Consider the following 21,248-nt stretch of genomic DNA (forward strand, 5'->3'; position numbering starts at 1 on the left):
AATATAATATTAAGGTTATGAGTTCATATGCTCAAAATCCAGGAAATGAAAATGTTACGGTTCTCACAGTAATGTTAACTTGGCCACATTGCACATTTAACAACATACACTAACAGTATGATGGGTCTCCACACTGATGTATCTCAACAGAGACACTGTTGCTTGGGTGCTGTGGTCTTGGATGTTCAGCACTCCAAGCAGCAGCTGTTCAGTGTGGGCAAGGGCCTGTCTTTCACGCATTGGCGTTACCAAGGGCTCTCTATAGTTCTGCTGCCTCAGTGTATCAAGGTAGCTCCATCAGGAAGCATTTCATACACTGATGGTCCTTTTCTCACTCAAGTTTGGAAGAAGGGGAAGTGTTGCAACTGAATTGCTTCAGGAGTAAAGGTAGCAACTCTATTCCTGAGCCACTTTCTCCCTTTAGGAAACTTGATGTGATTTGGCAAAGGGAAGTTTCAGTTGGAGAGACCTGACTTCCTACCACATTCAGCTTTTAAACAATGATATGTATTAATGTTGGTGATGCATGTTCATGTCTGAATGTAGGAGGGGAATAGGGTGGCATGGTCATGACTGGGAATGTTGGGTGAGAGAGAAACATATTTTGGAATGGGCTATGGGGGATAACACTAAGAATAGGGCTGTGAAGGGACCAGTCGGGGGTGCAGGGGGTGATGTGGATCATATACGGGGAGGCAAAATCAGGGCTCTGAGGCAGGACATGGGGAAGAGTGCTGCTGTGTGGGGGTCTAGTAGGAGGAACAGAGCTATATATGACAAACAGATTATAAGACCTCCATTTTGATAGCTGCCCAATGTGAGTAACTATCAGCATTGACATAGACTAGAGCTGGTCAGGAAATTACTTTTCCTATGAAAAAGTTTTACTAAAAGGAATTCCCTCCTCCCCCACTTTTGTTGAATTTTTAAAAATCTTTTGGATTTTTGTAAAAACGAAACAAAACCCCAAAACAAAAAACCCACAAACGTCCAAAACTGATAATTTTTTTCTGTTTTTTTTTAATAAACAAAAACTGTTTTGAGGTGCCAACAAGAAAAAAAATGGTATTCAGGTTTTTGGTTTTTCAATTAAAATCCATTTTTTTTTATAAACTCCATTTTCAGATAAAAAATTATATTTTTGTTAGGCCATTTTCCATGGAAAAAATGTTTTGATGGAAACTTGTCAATTAAACTTGTAATGACATTGGAGACATATAATCAAAACACAACAAACTTTTAAAAAAGCCACCCCCATAAACATTAAAAGTCAGGAACTCACTACTTAACTCCTCATCCCAACCTTGCAACTGACAGCCAGGATTTTGCTTTTGCTACATCACCTCACCTTCACCCGCCATCTATAAATACCAGTGTTGTCACTCTCTTGATTTCATCACCACTAATGGGCTTTTTGGGCTTCTGCTGGAGCCAGTCTGGGGATGACATGAGAAACTCCAGCCTTCAGAGATCTTTAGTTCTGCCCAGACGCTTTTTTGGCTCTTTCTCCCTCCTTTCTGGCTGCTTTTCCCTCTTCCCTACCTCTTGGGGATGGGCATCCAATCAGAATAAAAGGTGGATTCTCTGTAACTTGAAGTCTTTTACATCAAGATTTGAGCACTCTAGTAACTCAGACAGAGGTTATGGGCCTACTATGGGAATGGGTGGGTGAGGTTCTGTGGCTTGCGATGTGCGGGAAGGCAGACCAAATGCTGATGATAGTCTTTTCTGGTCTTAAAATTTATGAGTCTATGAGGGCTGCTCCAGGAGACAGACAGAGCTCTCTACCACATAGGAGCCAACAGAAGTTTTAGGCTAGGGTAGAGGGAGCAGCCAACACTGTTCTCACAGGACAGAAGTGTGGAGTTGAAGAGACCCTGCAGCTGATTCCCTTCATTTCTTGGAGATGGGGATGAAGAGCACCTGGAACTGCCCCCCAGCAAGGTCTGGGATGGCAGTGTGTCAAGAGCCCCTGGAGCTGCTCCTCATGCACACCAGGGAGAGCAGGACTGAAGCACCTTGACAGCTGTAGGAGGAACACACACGTGTGGGTGTGTTCCAGCTCCACACATAACATGCACCCTTACTGACACCCACAAATGTCAATTACTAACAAAGTTTGGTATTGCATGTGTGTTTTTTTCCCATTACCTCACCTAAAGAGCACTGCTACAGACATTACAGTAACTTCCTAACACGATCACAAGTTATTTCCACTTAGCAAATAATTCCCTCTCTTAATCTTCCAACACAACACAATTGATTAAAACCTTACACAATACACACTAATCTCCTGCTTCAACACAACACTAGTGCAACATTTTAAACAATTTGAAAACAATTCTAACCTTTCTACTCGGTTGGAGTCAGAGGTGGCAAATTTTGTGGGTAGGTGAAGAGAGGAGGGGTGTGTGTGTGTATGTGTGAGAGAGGGGAAGTAATATGGAGAAGACAAAACCATGGTGGTTGAGGACTTTAGTGATTTCGGGTTTTTTTATGTTTGTGTTGATGATAGACTGTATGCACTTGAGCAGTCTTAATAAGTTTTTGTTTTGGGTACGTATGTTATACACATATGCAGTGTATTTATATGTGTGTGTGTACAATGCTGCTTTGTGAATGATTCATGAAATAGTATTTTCAATTACAGTTAATCTTTCTTTCCCCACAGTTATTCAGAAAAATCTTTGCTATTAGCTACTTTGTACATTTCCTGATGATGTTTTGCTGAAAATTATACAAAACATTTCAGCCTTTTGATGGTTCTGTGAGCTGTTTATATAATTTCCATTTTTTTCTTATAGTGCTCTTCTCACATGTGCAGTAAGTGTAGCACTTTCCCCATTAGCTGCTCACCTTAAAAGATACAAAGGAAAGTTGTATATGTACTACAATCTAGCCATGACCCTAATCCTGGAAATATTTACACATGAGAAGAACTTTACAAACATGATTAGTCCCATTGAGTTCAATAGGGCTGTTTATGTGTATATTTGGAGGATTGGGTCCCTAGTCAACGGCCCCAATTACAATATAGTTAAAACAGAAGACCCGGTTGCAATATGGTTAAAATTTGTAGCAAGGAAATCTAATCATATTTTTATCATTAGTCTAAAGTGTGTTTAAAAAATCATTTCAATTCAGTGCATGTGCATGAAGTGTGATTTGTAAAAACTCATCCGAATCAAAGGCACCTCTATTAAATGAGTACTTCTTGACCAATTTCAACTTTCCACAGTTAGAGCAGTTTTGTAGCTAGAGCTGTTTCAAAAAAGTTCAAAAGAATTTAAAAAAAATATTAAAACAATAGGGATAATGTATTTTTTTGGCTATCCTTCTACTCTAATGCCTAAAGAATTTTTTGATCATAATTATAAAAAAACATTGTCAATTAGAGATGAAGACTAAAAAATATCAGCGTGAAAGTTTCTGAAAGTTATGAAACAACTGAAAACAGGAGGTTAGAATGGAAACTCAACTATAGTGGTCACTAGTCCCACAACCCCTACAGCGTACACACACAAAAGACCCTCCATTTTTTGTGTATATGTTATATGTACAGAAAAATATGTAAACCTTGTGTAAATATGCATCCACGGGTCCCAGTTGCTAAAGTAGCCACTATTTCTGGGTGCTTCAGTTTTGGGTGCGCTACTTGAGACAGGCAGGGCCTAATGTTTCAGAGGCTCCTAAATGGAGCTGTGGGTTTTCAGCACCTTTGCAAATCGGGTCCCTGCGGGGGAGGTCGGGGAGTTCCGAAGTGGGGCGCCCACAGCTAGTGGCCATTTGAAAACGCTGCCCACCGTCTGCAGCACGCCCCCCCGCAATGTCCAGTGTGGTACACCAGCAGCGTGACACTGTCTGTGGGCCCGGTGTGCAGCCACAGGCTATCTGTCGAGTAGCCAGTAAGGGGCGCTGGGCCGCAGGTTTGCGTTGCAGAGGGAGCCGGCTGCGGATCACCTGCAGCAGCGGGGGAGCCGAGCAGCTCCGCCCTCCCCCCCCACCAGTGAATCACATCCCTCCTCTTCCAGGCACTGGCACTGAGGAGATCGGGCAGCGCCGTCAACCCGCTGCGGAGAGAGAGCGAGACCGGCACAGCGGGGCTGGGGCTGCTGGCTCCGGGGCGCTCCCACTTCCCCCAGTCCGGCGCGGGGCCGCGCGTGAGCTTCTCCCCCCGCTGCAGCCCCGCCAGCCCGGGCACCGCCGCCGGCCGCCGGGCGAGAGGGGGAGCCATGGCCGAAGGGGGCGAGGGCGAGGACGAGATACAGTTCCTGCGAACTGTAAGCACCGCGCGCTCCTTTTGGGGCCGGGGCGTGGGGGGCAGCAGAGCGTGCCCGGCACGGGGAGCTGTGGGGCGCGCGGGGGAGGGGGATAGGTGTGGTGGGGGGGCAGCCAAGGGGGAGCGTGCGCCTTGCAGTGGTTTGAGGGGGGCTCCCTGAGCCGTGCCTATGCGGGGGCTGAGGGGAGCTGGTGCCTTGCGCGCGTGGGAAGGGTGGGGAAGAACCTGGCATGCCCGGAGCTGGGAGGGACTAGGGGGAGCTTGTGTCCTGCAAGCGTCGTGCCTATGTGGGGGCTGAGGGGGAGCTTGTGCCTTGTGTCCACGGTGCTGGGGAAGCCCCACTCCCCGGGGGGAGTTGAGGGGGGGGGCTGGGAGAGCCTTGCCGGGAATTCCCCTTCTGCCCCATCTCTCGCCGGCTCTCCCAGGCGCGCACACGCGCCGCGGCAGAAAACCAGAACGCCTCCCCGTGCACTGAGCGGTGTCGGGGTGCATGTGTGTGGGGGCAGCGGAGGGCTCGCTCCGGGGAGCCGCGGCCCGCCTTGCGTGGTGGTTGGAAGGAGAGAAGTGTTGGGGCTGGGCTGGGTGGCTGGCCGGGTGCCTGCGTGGGAATGCAGCGCGAGGGAGCAGCCATGGCTCTCAGCTGTGCGTTAGCAATGCGGTGACAATTAAAAGTAACGTGCGCGGTGGCTTTGGCTCGCCTTTGGTTAGTTCTGGATTGACCCCGAGGCAGGGCAGGCTCTTGCTAGCGGACAATTGGAGAATGGGTGGTACCGGGCAAGGCAGCATCACAGGCTCGGCAGCAACACCGTTTCCCCCTAAGTGTCTTTCAGCGCTCCCCTTCCACCCTCTGACTTGTTCTGAACACTGCAGATACTAACCAAGCAGCAGTGCTCAGCCTCAAAACTGCAACTGTAGTGCCTATTGCAAAAACAAAATGAAAAGCAAAAACACCCCCTGCTCACAAAAAACCCCAACAACTGCAGGCATTATCATCACTGAAGGTGGATTAGTACTTACATCTTTTCACAAACATCTTTTTTTTCTTCCTTTGCTTTTTAAATGCAGTACATTTTAAAGTGCCCAAGCATTTCTTCCCTCAGTTTTCCTCTGTATTATGAGTGCTGATTATGCTCATTTTGGAGTATTTCTCATCAACCACTGCCTTTATTCACCTCATGCACCATCTCCCAAGTGCTATTTATACAGGAAGTCCTAGCAAGTTTTACAAATAGGTGTTTTTGAATATTGCTATACACAAATATTTAGGTAGTTTTGAGAGCTGTGTAGACTTTGCATATGTGTAGACATTGAAACTGTATGGTGTAGCTTAAACTTCATTTTTCTTTTTATTTAGCACTGTCACATTTTGAAAACATTTTTGATTTGTGACAAGTAATGAGAAAAAGGTGCGTGGAAAAAAAGGAGAAACAACTCAAGTAGATGGTATATGGCAGAGCATGTTTGTATCATTTTTCAACATTGTGGAGGCTGGTTTGGATAATTCTCTTATTACATTGTCTGCTTCAAACTGGATTCATTAAAAGAATAATCTACTCTAAATATTTTTTGAATCCATCAAAACATCCGGTCTTGTTGAGAGTACAATTGTTATGCAATGTTGAAAAAGGGAACACAAAACTGTCCACTTTTTTTCTTGTTAATATTATGTGTCATGTACTGCAGTCCTGGCAAATAGATTTGAGTTTGCTTTTCAGCTTTCTCTGAAAGAAGATATGGCTTCACAATCTGTGAGAGTTTGGTTGTTGTTTCCTAGTGCTAAAATTGGTACAAATATTTTGGAAGAGTTGTGCACTTACAGGTTTACTGCAGGTTTAAATGTTAAGTTTAGCTCATGGAGGTGTTATCTGAAATGCTTAAAGGGGAAACTGAAGCAATGTGCATGCTAATGTCACACTATGTACATATAGGGTAATGTTAAAACTACAGACCCTGACAGGAGCAGCTCATTACGTAAAAGAACACTTCTGATAACGGATGTCCTGCTGTCAATAAAGAGGCAATCCTAGCCTGGGACTATCCTTTAAAAATTCTTAGAATGTTGGCCTGGTAAGAAAATGACCTTGAAGAAGGTGGCAAATTGGAGAAGTGGGAAGTTTTTTGATGGAGGAATTTAGACATACAGATAAAAAGGGCATTAGACATTTCCTTTTTTTGTGAAGTTTTGAATTACCAATCTAAAATTGTTTCTATATGGTGACCTGCCTTAATCCTCAATCTACCCCTTTCCCTCCCCTGTACACCTGCGCTGGGAACATTTGTATGAAAAGAGATGGAAAACTCATTTGTTTTTTAAAATTAAACAGGCTTCACCCTAATGTAGTCTTAGTTAATTGTTTGAAATTTTTGACTAACCTCCCAGGGCTCGATATTTCATGTGTAATACTTTCTACATGGCATTGATAAAATATTTAGTTTGCAAACTGAATATTTCCTGATAATGAATGCAATTTGGGTGTCTTTATTTTTAATCAATTGGTTATTAGGGATAGAGGGGTGTATTAATGGTTTGGTAGATTAAAACATACCATGAAGGACCTAGACTGTGATCCTCCGTAAAATGCTTTTCTGTGTTCAGGTAATTCCATAGAGGATAATAATCTATAAACCCCACTACACTTCAGTTAGCATTCTTTGCACACTGCTGTATACAATCACTGCTGCATTTTTAAAAGTCACTTTTTAGATGAAATTGGAAAGGTTCTGCAGCATAAATGAAGTTTTGCATTGGAATGTCAGCATCATATGTTAGACATTTTATATTTAAAGAGAGAAAATTGGGGTTTTATTCTTTACAAGTACATTTTTCCCATTGATTTTTTTAAAAAAATATTTTTTTCATTCAACTAGTAAATTGAGTTTGTGTGTGTCCCCTATATTGATCTATATTTTTGTGTTCCTTTCCTCTCTAGTCTCTCCTACTTCGTCTAATCTCCCTGTTTTTCTTTGTTTGCTACCTCTTCTTTGGACAAGATGGCTGCATGCATGGCTCCCTGCAAAACTTCTGCTGGTGTGGATTCTTGATTCCTTTTGCAACATCCCATTTAGAGAGGAGAATGTAACCTTTTATTGCCTTGAGTCGCTGGAAGAGCAATGCTAAAATTGCTTTAGAATCCTTGAGACATGGACTAGAATGCTGCTTCTGTATCATTAGGCTAGTCCTCAGGGAAATGTTTTTTAGCCCTATGAATTTCACACCTCAGCATGGACAGTGTTCAGACTCATAACTTTGTTTAACATTCCATTTGGTAATAATCTTATATTAGATATAGAATTTTCAGCCAGAAACAAACTCCTCTTTTCTGGCTCCCCTCATCAAATGCATGCATGCAGGTGGGAGGGACTCTGGGGGAGCTTGTGCCCCGCATGGATTTGATGGGAGGGGGGAGAGCCCCCATCTGTATTAATCCTTGTTAATGTTAAGAAACAAAAGAGCATGCATAATACAAAATAAACATCCGCATGTCAGTCTTTACATTCAGGAATATAAACTGTTTATAGCTCATAACATTTAGAAATAACATGAAATTCTTTACCAGGATGTATAATTTGTCTGAAATAAAAGCAATTCAGACTTCCAGGGAAGAAGAACAGGAAATCTTTTCATATTAACAATCAGACTCCTTCCATAATACATATGTGAAAAGGCTGATCTTGGTACAAACCTGGACTAGAGTTGCCAGTTTTGGTTGGAGGTATTCCTGGAGGTTTTATCACATGACAAGCTTTAATTAAAGATTAATCTTTAATTCCTGGAGACTCCAGGACAATCCTGGAGGGTTGACAACCCTAACCTGGACTCTCTAAAACCATCATAGGAAAGACCTATGGAACAGAGCTATAAACTATCACTGGAACCAAGCTAATCTTAAACTTTCAAGAGGGCGCTAGGTAACTGTATCCTTTGTATTGGATAAAGATGCTTTCAGGCTTTCCAACACCATCACCTCCTGAATTTGATTTAACCTGTGATGTAAACGAAGTTTGGGAGCAATCATATGTCTAAAGTAGGAGGTAATTATGTTGTAATTTAAATGTTCCCAAAGAGCCTCCCCAAAAGCAATAGGGATGACTTTGGTGGGATATCAAGTTCTGTAGCATTTTTTAAAGTTTGAGCTAGATTCTTCTTTCAGATATTTGTAACAGGACACAATTACAACACATGGAAACAAAACCAGCACCGCTGCAACCCCTCTCAAAAGGCTGCAAGGCAGCTAAGATCAATATGCTTGTAATAACGGCGATACCTAAAAGAAAAAGATAACAACCCGAGCAAATCTCCTTTCTCAAGATCTAACGGAATCATCTCTTTGGAGAATTGCAGGGTTATGAACTTAGTGAGGGCATTTGTGCCACAATGTTTAAGCCTTAACATCTCTTTTCCTTCCAAGCACATGACCGGAGTGGATAATGGCATAGCGGATGCCCTGTCTTGTTTTCAGTTCAACAGATTGCGGAGGGCTTGTACCAGGTAGGAGCTAGTGACGAACTTGAGTAGATACTGCTGGTGCTATGGAACCTTGGCATATCAGATTGGCGGTGGCATGCAGATCCTTGGCTCTGGGTACATGGCTCAGCTATGAAGAAAGTTGTAAAAAGTTCTTCCAATTTCAGGATCTGGAATGCTGGTCACTTATATGGCCCATCAGGAAGGGGTGGGTGCTGCAGTACATGGCATTTGCAACCCAGTTGTAGGAGTCCTCAATGATCCTTGCATAGTGCAAGGGGCAACCGAGTTCATTTGGGAGGATGGGGGTTCACCTATCAAACTTGGGGTGGGGGGGCAGGTCATGTTTTGGGCTGCTATACAAAAGGCTATTGGAAGATGTTTGGGAACCTGACTGGGCTGTGGGGGAGGCGGCCAAGGTAATTGCTGGCGTCTCCTTGTGGTGGATGTCCAGTGCAAGTACTCCATAGGGAAGGCATCCAGTGACCAGATAAATGGCCTGGTAAAGGACTTAAAAAGGAGGTGCTGGTTAAAGGAATGGAACAGTGGGGGGGTTGGGGCTCCTATGGTTGGAACGGCAGGGAGCCAACCCCCCTTTCTTATAGCCCACCTTATAGCTACGAGTTGGGGGTGGATGGTAAGGTCCCGGCAATGGATTTTTCTGGAGGGACCGGGATGGAAAAATGAGGGGGAGATGGTGGAAGCCCCCTGTGTAATTATGGAATAAATAGGGGGTTACCTACATTGTACATGTTTATCTGCCGGGTAGTACCAAACATCTAATAATGAAGTTGCGGCCTGATTAAATCCATATCAAGTGTCTCCTGTCCTTCTTTCGGTATAGCTGGTCAATGGAATCTGTGTGTTCCACTCAATGTTCCACTCTTTACTTAGCCTTTCTTCATTTTGTTGAAAGGGTAATTAGAAATTAAGTAGTATGTTTGCCTTTTAAAAAAAATTAATCTGTTGCTTCTCATTTCCCACCTGAATTTATAGTTCTCCAATATAGCTCTCAATCTGCCAGTGCCAAAATGTGAAATAGGCCCTTAAAAAGTGTGACAGGGATGCAAAATCAGAGACACAGTTTAAAAAGTACTTCAACAGGAAGCGTGAAATTATGCAGGATTCACTTTTTAAGCATGAATAAAGTACTTTATTACTTCACTGTCAAAATTTAACAATTTGTAACATCATGACAGTAGGAGACCACTAGGTTTTGTGTGGATTTAAGTTTGAGTCTAAAAGAGTGCCATGCCCAGTAACATTTGAGGGCTACAACACCAAGTATTTCAAGATCACATTGGCCTCTATTCAGGAAAGCATTCCTTTCCAGGACAGCAATTAAATGAGATTTAAAGTGAAGCACATACTTAAGTTATGTACTAAAGTGCTGTCCTGAATTGAGGTCTTTCTTTCACAGTAACTACTGTGGAAATACAGGGAAGATAAACAACAGGAGCTGATGCGATCTTCAAGATCTTGCCTTCATGTAAATTGTTACAGATAATAAAAAGGAAAATAAACATGAGCTGAATTTCTTCTAAGTGTATCCTAGAGTGGAAAGCAGTAGTACTGCATTATTTTTCTATAGTGCTTTTCATATACCAGGTATCTTCAAGTGGTTTATGATGACGACTTAGATTCTGGTTGTTGCAGTGACCATGTATAAAAACACAGCCACATATATACACTCAGCAAACCTTTCAAAAACAGCCTTGGGTGTTTGAACCAGTTTTATTGAGAGAGCACATTGAGCAGAACACTCTTGTCAATTTTTAAAAGGTACCATTTATGACTCACAATATGTGACTCCTGGATATTCACCGGAGACTGATATGAAGGACCACAGATCAGCATCTCATAAAAGGGATGGAATCGCTAGCATTGCAATGTATCCACCTTCCTCCTTCCAGTACTGCACTGCAGTGTCAGCACTGAATATGAACTCAGATTCTGATTTGGAATTGAGCTGAATGGACTATAAGTAGTGAACAACTTATCCAACAAATTTAGCCCTCTTTTGTTTGTGAACCATATGCAAAAAATACCTTGATTTCTTACAAACTGGTTCAAGTATTTGAACACTTGATGTGAACATTGGAATTTTCTTACTGGACCATACCAGTGATCAATCTACTTCACTGCCCTATTTGTCAGAGTTGCCTTTATCAGCTGCTTCAAAGAGAGGTTCAAGAAAGTTGCTTTCCAATCCTCATCAGTTATGTCCTGAGGCATGAGGATTTCTATTCCTTTTAATATATAAATATATTTTAAAATCTGCCATGTATGGAGTTCATTGTTGGATCAAGGGCTTGGGTGGGGCTTCTCACAGGAGTTAAAAGCTATAGGATTTAAAAGAACTCTACTAGCTTGTAAATTAGTCGGTTTCAAAATATGAGTTTAATGCAGTTTCAGTGTTACATCTGCTTATGAGTTCCCCTGCCAAGTGTTGTGGTTTTACACAGTCACCTATCATTTTTTTAAAAAGTTGGTTTTCTCACCGCTGTTGCTGTATGAAAGGTACACACAAAGGTCCTGATTCAGAAAAGTACTTAAGGTGCTTTTTTGCATAAGGATAGATTTAAGCATATGCTTAAGTGCTTTTCTGAATCAGGACCAAAGAGGGGAAACTGACTAGATGGGGAAACATTGAAAATGACTCTACACAAAGTGATGTCAAATGTACAAGTAAAATAAACTAAAAAATACAGATTTTTTTCTATAATTTTTCAGTTACAGGTGTTACTTGTTACAATAGTAGGTTAAACAATGTCAGGCAGGAAATGTAAGTTTATGGTGTTTCTTTCAAATTACTTCTAAAATATTGCTTGAATTTCCTGAATTGACTAAGTCATTTGGGGTTTGGATTTGGTTTTGTGAGGGGTGTATGAGAGTGTTTGGGGGAGAGGGGGATGGCATCTTTGCAATCACTCAAAACTGGACCTTGTTATAATTTCTAATAAAAATGGAGTGATTCAAATTGGATTTTTTGTCCATTGTTTCACTATTGTTAATGATTGAGCAGTTTTCGCTAAGCTTTAAAATTAATTCATCCTAATGAAATGTGTGAGAGGAGTTCAGATTTGTCTTGGTGTGACTTTGTTTCAGTTTGACTGGCTGGTGATGAAACAAGTCGGTAGTGTTCTTCCTGCAGTGTGCAATTGTGCCTCTCTAAATCTTACTTTGCTGATTTGTACACAAAACCAGCCATCTGTCTCCATTTCACTCAGCAAATATTTAATAGCAGATGCTGTAATGAGGTCTCATATTATGAAGATCCATTAACTTCCACAAAAATACACCATGGTATATTTATTAGTCTATTATGAGGTATTGACATAAATCATTAACACTAACCTACACTATGAACAAAATACACCTTGTGATATAGTGTCACTGCTTTTAATGTTTGTTTTGCTTACTAATTTGTAAAATATATTAAGTTGCAGTGGGTCTTACAGTCAGCATGAGTTAGTAACGTTCTATTATATGTATTAAGAGTAAAATTTTGGTTCAATTGAAGTCAATGGCAAAACTCTTATTGACTTCAGTAGAGCTAGGATTTCAACCTAAGACTCTTGTTTGCAGGCAGAATGCCTAGAAATGTACTCACAGTACTTATTATTCTATAAATATAATCTCAATTCTGGCAAATCCAATAAACATACCATGGAAAGACCCCAAATCTGCCAATATGGATTGATGAGATTTCTTTTATGGCTTATCTGATGAATCCCTTAGTGCAGCAGTTCTGGGAAAATTAAGCTGTGTATGTTTTCTGAGATGGATTTCCCTTTCACAGGTAAAGTGGAAGTAAAAACAGAGCAATTTTATTTGTGTTTTGAAAAAGTTAAGAGGTTGATCCTGTACCATCAAAGTCAATGGGAATTTTGCTGTTGACTACAACGTAAGAAAGATCAGACCCTTAAATCTTGTCCGGAGGTAATAAATAACTTTTTGGGGTGATATTTTCCAGACTTGGTTTCTGTGCAGAGGACAATGTTTTTAAGCATGAGGAAAAAGGTCAGGGCCACTTTTCAGAATGAGTGGAATGGAAATAAAAAATCACAAGTATTGGAGTGGTTAAGCCATGAATTGGTTTCCTTGTACCTCCAGTACTGATGCATCTGTGCCGCTGTAAGATCTCTCATGTAGCTGCTGGGTGCTGATGTGAGAGGACTCTCCCATCAATATAATTAAACCACCCCCAATGAGCACTGGTAGCTATGTCGGCAGGGGAAGCTCTCCTGCCAACATAGCGCTGTGCACACTGCCACTTATGCTGGCAAAACTTATGGTGGTCAGGGGATGTGTTTTTTCACACCCCTGAGTGACATAAGTTTTGCCGACATAAGTGGTAGTGTAGACATGGCCTTGGTGTCTACCTTTTGAGGAACAGAATGGGGTGGAAAGAAAAGAGAGGCACTGACACTACTCATTTTCTTAAATTTTTAGGGTGGGGGTCGGGGGATGGAGCTGTACAAGGAAATTAGCTCATAGCTGATCTTTTAAAAGTACTCACCAAGGTAAGGGCTTTTCTACACTACAAAGTTAGTCAATGTAAGGTAGCTTATGTCAACCTAACTATGGAGGCGTACATGCTACAATGCTCCTTCCGCTGCTCTAATTCACCTGCTGCACCAAGCTAATAAAATCCCCTGGACAAGAGGCATAGTGCTTTGGATGATGTAGTTAGAGCAACACAGTCTCAGTGTAGACACTGTGTCGCTTGCATTGACCTACGTGGCCTCCAGAAGGTATTGCACAATGCCCACCATGACCGCTCTGGTCACTGTTTTGAACTCTTCTGCCTTGTAGCCAGGTACACAGATATGTGTTCTTTTCCTTTTAAAGCCCCAGGAAGTTTTGAAATTGCTCTTCCTGTTTGCTCGGAGTGGAGGACTAACAAAACTACTGTGCAGCTGAGCATGCCAGCTCCATGCAGAAAACTCACTCCTGCCTGGAGTGCACCAGAGGCGGTGGATCTCCTGGGTCTGTGGGGAGAGGAGGCTGTGCAATTACAGCTCCACTGCAGCCGCAGAAACGATATCTCTGGCCAGATCGCTCGGGGCATGGAGAAGAAGGGCTATTACAGGGACACGTGGCAGTCCCATGTAAAAAATCAAGGAGCTGAGGCAGGTATACTGGAAAGCAAGAGAGGCAAATAGTCGCGCTCTAGTGTGGAGCCACAGACATGCTGCTTCTAAAAGGAGCTGCACAGCATCATCGGCAGTGACTCCATCTCCACTGCCAAGAGCCCCATGGATACTTCAGGGGGTGAGGGGGGGATTGGAGTCCCTAGCCACTGGAGTGAACCCTGAGGATGACATGCTGGATGAGGAAGTGGAGGCCGAAGAGGAGGGGGGGCAGACAACAGGGAGATCTGGTGGTGTGGGGAGCCAGGACCTCCTTTTGACTCCAGAGCAGTCTAGCCACTCCCAGCAGTCCAGCTGTGCTGAGTAAGTACTCAGTTTGCTTCAATACTGCAGGGATGCATCTGTTCACATACTGCTTTTTTAATCAGGCTTGAAGAGATAGTGAAATAACCAATATGGGTACAGTTGCTATTTGTTTCTCATTCCCCTGTACAGCTAGGTAGAGGGGGCCCTGCAGAAAAGTTTGTTTATGCACACTGGGATGTCACGTGAATCCTCCATAGAGATCTCTAGGGAACTTTCTTGGAGGTAATCTTTAGTCCTCTGCTGAAGGTCTCTTGGGAAGCCTGTCTTGTTTCTTCCTCCACGGTAGGACACTTGCCCGTGCCACTTGGCAATTACTTCAGCAGACACTATTGCAGCACACAGGCTAGCAGCATTTGGACCCAGTCTGCAGCCACACTCATGCAGAAGTGCTCCCTTGCAGTCTTGATTACCCTCACTAGTGAGATACTAGCTACAGTTACCACTGTCCCAGGAAAACGGTGCTAGTATTCAGTACAATAATCCAGTGCAATCCCCCCGCCCCATGTCCCAATTTATCCCCAGTGCCAGTATTTAATACAATAGCCCTATGTGCTTGTACTGATAATCTAGTGCTACCCCCACCTCTGATCTGTCCCAGTTCATCCCTTCCTCCCCCTTCCCCCCATGGGCCATACTTACCACGGCTGAGGCTACCACTGTACTCTATGACTTTCAAGAGAAAGTGAGAAAGTTGTTCTTGTAATTTGTTTGGATCCAGTGTTGGAAGTGCACTGATAATAGGACCTCTGTCCATTGTTTCTTTAGCAGCTGCAGATGTGGCCTTGAAGGTCTCTTCATGCACACTGGCGGAGCGGCTCGGCTAGATCAGGAGAAGAAAGAAGAGGTCTAAGGAAGACATGTTCCAGGAGGTGCTGCAATCAGTGAGAAAATGTGGAGGGATACTGAGGAAAGGAAGCAGGGCCAGGGCCAGATGATAATGTTGCTCAGGGAGCAAACAGACATGTTGCAGTCGCTGATTGAATTTCAGGCTGAACACATCTGTGCTCACCTCCTCTTGCAGCCCATAGAGAACTGCATTTTAGGACCTCCAGACAACCTTCCCCCATTCCACATATCCTCTGTGGCTGCAGCAGTACCCCAGGCACTCCACCCCATGGGAGATTATGCACAATGACAGCAGGACAGACACCCCGCTGTGAGAGCCTCATTGGCATATGTGCTTGAGAATTCAGTGTCCCTTCCCCTTTAAAGATACTTCTCCTTGTGTGTATGACATTTACCTCAGCATGACATTGGTATGTTTGGATGGGTGTGGAATAAAAATCAATTTATGGAAAGTGACTGAATCTTTATTATTCTCCAACACATGGTAACTGCTGCTAACATTCACAGACAGTAGCAATAGGTGCATTTGCATTGTTACAGTAGTGCACACACAGCAATCATTACAAGGTTCATACCACGGTGGAAAAAACTAGTGTCAGACTCAACATATTACAGCAACACATATTACTGTGGCTCATCATTAAAATGCTCCTTCAAAGACTCTCTGATCTGAATAGCTCCCCTTTGAGCTCCTCTAATAGCCCTGGTATCTAGCTGCTCAAAATCAGCAGACAACCATTCAATTTTCACGTGTCACCCCTGGGGAAACTTCTCCCACTTTGCTTCACAGATACTATGAAGTGCACAGCAGGCAGCTATGCCCAGGGGGATATTGCCATCACTGGGGTCTTGCCTGCTGAGGAGACAGCACCGGTGACCCTTAAGTCACCAAAGGCACATTCAGCAGTCATTCTGCAGCTACTGAGCCTGTTGTTAAAGCGCTCCTGCTGAGCCAGTCATGAGCCATGGGAGCAAGGGATAGGCTGGGTCTCTCAGGATCACTGTTGGCATTTCCACATCCCCAATGGTAATCCTCTGGTCTGGAAAGAAAGCCCCCTGCTTGCAGCTTTCTGTACAGGCCTGTGTTCCTAAAGATGTGTGCGTCATGCACCTTCCCTTACCAGTCCATGTTGATATTGGTGAAATGACCCTGGTGATCCACCAGTGCTTGCAATACCGTAGAAAAGTAGCCCTTTCTGTTGATGTACTCCATCACAGAAGAACATAAGAATGGCCATACTGGGTCAGACCAAAGGTCCATCCAGCCCAGTATCCTGTCTACCAACAGTGGCCAATGCCAGGTGCCCCAGAGGGAGTGAACCTAACAGGTAATGATCTAGTGATCTCTCTCCTGCCATCCATCTCCACCCTCTGACAAACAGAAGCAAGGGACACCATTCCTTACCCATCCTGGCTAATAGTCATTAGTGGACATAACCTCCATGAATTTATCTAGTTCTCTTTTAAACCCTGTTATAGTCCTAGCCTTCTCAACCTCCTCAGGCAAGGAGTTCCACAGGTTGACTGTGCGCTGAGTGAAGAAGAACTTCCTTTTATTTGTTTTAAACCTGCTACCCATTAATTTCATTTGGTGGCCCCGAGTTCTTATATTATGGGAACAAGTAAATAACTTTTCCTTGTTCACTTTCTCCACCCCACTCATGATTTTATATACTTCTATCGTATCCCCCTTAGTCTCCTCTTTTCCAAGCTGAAAAGTCCTAGCCTCTTTAATCTCTCCTCATATGGGACCCGTTCCAAACCCCTAATCATTTTAGTTGCCCTTTTCTGAACCTTTTCTAATGCCAGTACATCTTTTTTGTGATGAGGGGACCACATCTGTACGCAGTATTCAAGATGTGGGCGTACCATGGATTTATATAAGGGCAATAAGATATTCTCCATCTTATTCTCTATCCCTTTTTTAATGATTCCTAACATCCCATTCGCTTTTTTGACTGCCGCTGCACACTGCATGGATGTCTTCAGAGAACTATCCACGATGACTCCAAGATCTTTCTCCTGATTAGTTGTAGCTAAATTAGCCCCTCATCATATTGTATGTATAGTTGGGGTTATTTTTTTCCCATGTGCATTACTTTACATTTATCCACATTAATTTTCATTTGCCATTTTGTTGCCCAATCACTTAGTTTTGTGAGATCTTTTTGAAGTTCTTCACAGTCTGCTTTGGTCTTAACTATCTTGAGCAGTTTAGTATCATCTGCAAACTTTGCCACCTCACTGTTTACCCCTTTCTCCAGATCATTTATGAATAAGTTGAATAGGATTGGTCCTAGGACTGACCCTTGGGAAACACCACTAGTTACCCCTCTCCATTCTGAAAATTTACCATTTATTCCTACCCTTTGTTCCCTGTCTCTTAACCAGTTCTCAATCCATGAAAGGATCTTCCCTCTTATCCCAGGGAAACTTAATTTACGTAAGAGCCTTTGGTGAGGGACCTTGTCAAAGGCTTTCTGGAAATCTAAGTACACTATGTCCACTGGATCCCCCTTGTCCACATGTTTGTTGACCCCCTCAAAGAACGCTAATAGATTAGTAAGACATGATCTCCCTATACAGAAACCATGTTGACTTTTGCACAACAATTTATGTTCTTCTATGTGTCTGACAATTTTATTCTTTACTATTGTTTCCACTAATTTGCCCGGTACTGACGTTAGACTTACTGGTCTGTAATTACCAAGATCACCTCTAGAGCCCTTCTTAAATATTGGCGTTATATTAGTTATCTTCCAGTCATTGGGTACAGTAGCTGATTTAAAGGACAGGTTACAAACCATAGTTAATAGTTCCGCAATTTCACATTTGAGTTCTTTCAGAACTCGTGGGTGGATGCCATCTGGTCCCGGTGACTTGTTACTGTTAAGTTTCTCAATTAATTCCAAAACCTCCTCTAGTGACACTTCAATCCATGACAATTCCTCAGATTTGTCACCTATAAAAGACAGCTCAGGTTTGGGAATCTCCCTAACATCCTCAGCCATGAAGACTGAAGCAAAGAATTCATTTAGTTTCTCTGCAATGACTTTATCATCTTTAAGTGCTCCTTTTGTATCTCATAGACTCATAGATATTAAGGTCAGAAGGGACCATTATGATCATCTAGTCTGACCTCCTGCACAATGCAGGCCACAGAATCTCACCCACCCACTCCTGCACTAAACCTCTCATCTATGTCTGAGCTATTGAAATCCTCAGATCATGGTTTAAAGACTTCAAGGTGCAAGTGACCCGTGCCCCATGCTACAGAGGAAGGCGAAAAACCTCCAGGGCCTCTTCCAATCTGCCCTGGCAGAAAATTCCTTCCCGATCCCAAATATAGCGATCAGCTGAACCCTGAGCATGTGGGCAAGTCACCAGCCAGATACCAGGAAGGAATTCTCTGTAGTAACTCAGATCCCACCCCATCTAACATCCCATCACAGGCCATTTGGCCTATTTACCATGAATAGTTAAAGATCAATTAATTGCCAAAATCATGTTATCCCATCATACCTTCTCCTCCATAAACTTATCGAGTTTAATCTTGAAGCCAGATAGGTCTTTTGCCTCCACTGCTTCCCTTGGAAGGCTATTCCAGAACTTCACTCCTCTGATGGTTAGAAACCTTTGTCTAATTTCAAGTCTAAACTTCCCGATGGCTAGTTTATATCCATTTGTTCTTGTGTCCACATTGGTACTGAGGTTAAATAATTCCTCTCCCTCTCCGGTATTTATCCCTCTGATATATTTATAGAGAGCAATCATATCTCCCCTCAACCTTCTTTTGGTTAGGCTAAAGAAGTCAAGCTCCTTGAGTCTCCTTTCATAAGACAGGTTTTCCATTCCTCGAATCATCCTAGTAGCCTTTCTCTGTACCTGTTCCAGTTTGAATTCATCCTTCTTAAACATGGGAGACCAGAACTGCACACAGTATTCCAGATGAGGTCTCACCAGTGCCTTGTATAACGGTACTAACACCTCCTTATCTCTACTGGAAATACATCGCCTGATGCATCCCAAGACCGCATTAGCTCTTTTCACGGCCATATCACACTGGCGGCTCATAGTCATCCTGTGGTCAACCAATAATCCAAGGTCCTTCTTCTCCTCCGTTACTTGTAATTGATGCGTCCCCAGCTTATAACTAAAATTCTTGTTATTAATCCCTAAATGCATAACCTTACACTTCTCACTATTAAATTTCATCCTATTACTATTACTCCAGTTTAAAAGGTCATCCAGATCCTCCTGTATGATATCCTGGTTCTTCTCTAAATTGGCAATACCTCCCAGCTTTGTATCATCTGCAGACTTTATTAGCACATTCCCACTTTTTGTGCCGAGGTCATTATAAAAAGATTAAATAAGACTGGTCCCAAAACCGATCCCTGAGGAACTCCACTGGTAACCTCCCTCCAGCGTGACAGTTCACCTTTCAGTGTGACCCGCTGTAGTCTCCCCTTTAACCAATTCCTCATCCACCTTTCAGTTTTCATATTGATCCCCATCTTTTCCAGTTTAACTGATAATTCCCCATGTGGCACCGTATCAAACGCCTTACTGAAATCTAGGTAAATTAGATCCACTACGTATCCTTTGTCTAAAAAATCTGTTACTTTCTCAAAGAAGGAGATCAGGTTGGTTTGGCACGATCTACCTTTTGTAAAACCATGTTGTATTTTGTCCCATTTACCATTGACCTCAATGTCCTTAACTACTTTCTCCTTCAAAATTTTTTCTCGATCGTCCAGGGGCCCCATTGGTTGTTTAGCAGGCTTCCTGCTTCTGACGTACTTAAAAAACATTTTGTTATTACCTTTTGAGTTTTTGTCTAGCTGTTCTTCAAACTCCTTTTTGGCTTTTCATATTACATTTTTACATTTAATTTGGCAGTGTTTATGCTCCTTTCTGTTTACCTCACTAGGATTTGACTTCCACTTTTTAAAAGATGCCTTTTTATCTCTCACTGCTTCTTTTACACAGTTGTTAAGCTACGGTGGCTCATTTTTAGTTCTTTTACTGTGTTTTTTAATTTGGGGAATACATTTAAGTTGAGCCTCTATTATGGTGTCTTTGAAAAGTGCCCAAGTACAGGGATTTCACTCTAGTCACTGTACTTTTAATTTCTGTTTAACTAACCTCCTCATTTTTGCATAGTTCCCCTTTCTGAAATTAAATGCCACAGTGTTGGGCTGTTGAGGTGTTCCACCCACAGGAATGTTAAATGTTATTAAATCATGGTCACTGTTTCCAAGCGGTCCTGTTATAATTACCTATTGGACCAGATCCTGCACTCCACGCAGGACTAGATCGAGAGTTGCCTCTCCCCTTGTGGGTTCCTGTACTAGCTGCTCCAAGAAGCAGTCATTTGAAGTATCGAGAAATTTTGTCTCTGCATTTCATCCTGGGGTGACATGTACCTAGTCAATATGGAGATAATTGAAATCCCCCACTACTATTGAGTTTTTTATTTTGATAGCCTCTCTAATCTCCCTTAGCATTTCATCATCACTATCACTGTCCTGGTCATTGATAATAGATCCCTACTGTTATATTCTTATTAGAGCATGGAATTACTATCAATAGAGATAGTATTACTACCACAAGGTGGTCTGAGGCCAAAATAGGGATATGCGTGCCATCTGTCGCCACACCACAGTTAGGGAATCCCATTGCTGCAGAGCCATCCACTAATTCATGTACATTGCCCAGAGTCACAGTTCTTTGTAGCAGGAGGCGATTAATGTCCCTGTACACATGCATCACAGCAACCCCCCGAGCTGATTTCCCAACTCCAAACTGATTTGCAACTAATTTGGAGCAGTCTGGTGTTGCGAGCTTTCACACTGCGATCGCCACTCACTTCTCCGCTCCCAGTGCAGCTCTCTTACACAGGTGGGCAGGGGTGAGCTTTGCATACAGTTCCAGGAAGGTGGCTTTGCACATCTGAAAATTCTGCAGTCCATACCTACATAACGATGTGATCCCACCACTCAGTGCTTGTTTCTCAAGCCGAGAACTGATGGTCCATCATGTGCAGCTGCTCCGTGAATGCTAACAGCAATCTTGAATTGTTTCTTTCCATGGCACAGAGCAAGGGAGACACCAAGGCATCATCATCAGACTCGTAGCTCATAAAATACTACAGGATCAGGTGTGTTGTGTTCATAATGCTCACCGCAGTACT

At 42.9% G+C, this 21,248-nt stretch overlaps 1 protein-coding gene across 2 annotated transcripts in view; it reads left to right on the forward strand.

Annotated features, from left to right (window-relative positions):
* The first annotated feature begins 3,896 nt into the window (after positions 1–3,896).
* Positions 3,897–21,248, forward strand: part of RYR2 (ryanodine receptor 2) — a 699,456-nt gene continuing 682,104 nt past the window's right edge. For both annotated transcript variants that reach the window (XM_043544343.1, XM_043544344.1), the window contains exon 1: positions 3,897–4,280. In XM_043544343.1, the coding sequence (XP_043400278.1) occupies positions 4,233–4,280 (48 nt within the window). In that variant the 5' untranslated portion in view covers positions 3,897–4,232. The remainder of the gene's footprint in view (positions 4,281–21,248) is intronic.

The sequence above is a fragment of the Chelonia mydas genome, chromosome 3, assembly GCF_015237465.2.
Source record: "Chelonia mydas isolate rCheMyd1 chromosome 3, rCheMyd1.pri.v2, whole genome shotgun sequence".
Classification (NCBI taxonomy): domain Eukaryota; kingdom Metazoa; phylum Chordata; order Testudines; family Cheloniidae; genus Chelonia; species Chelonia mydas.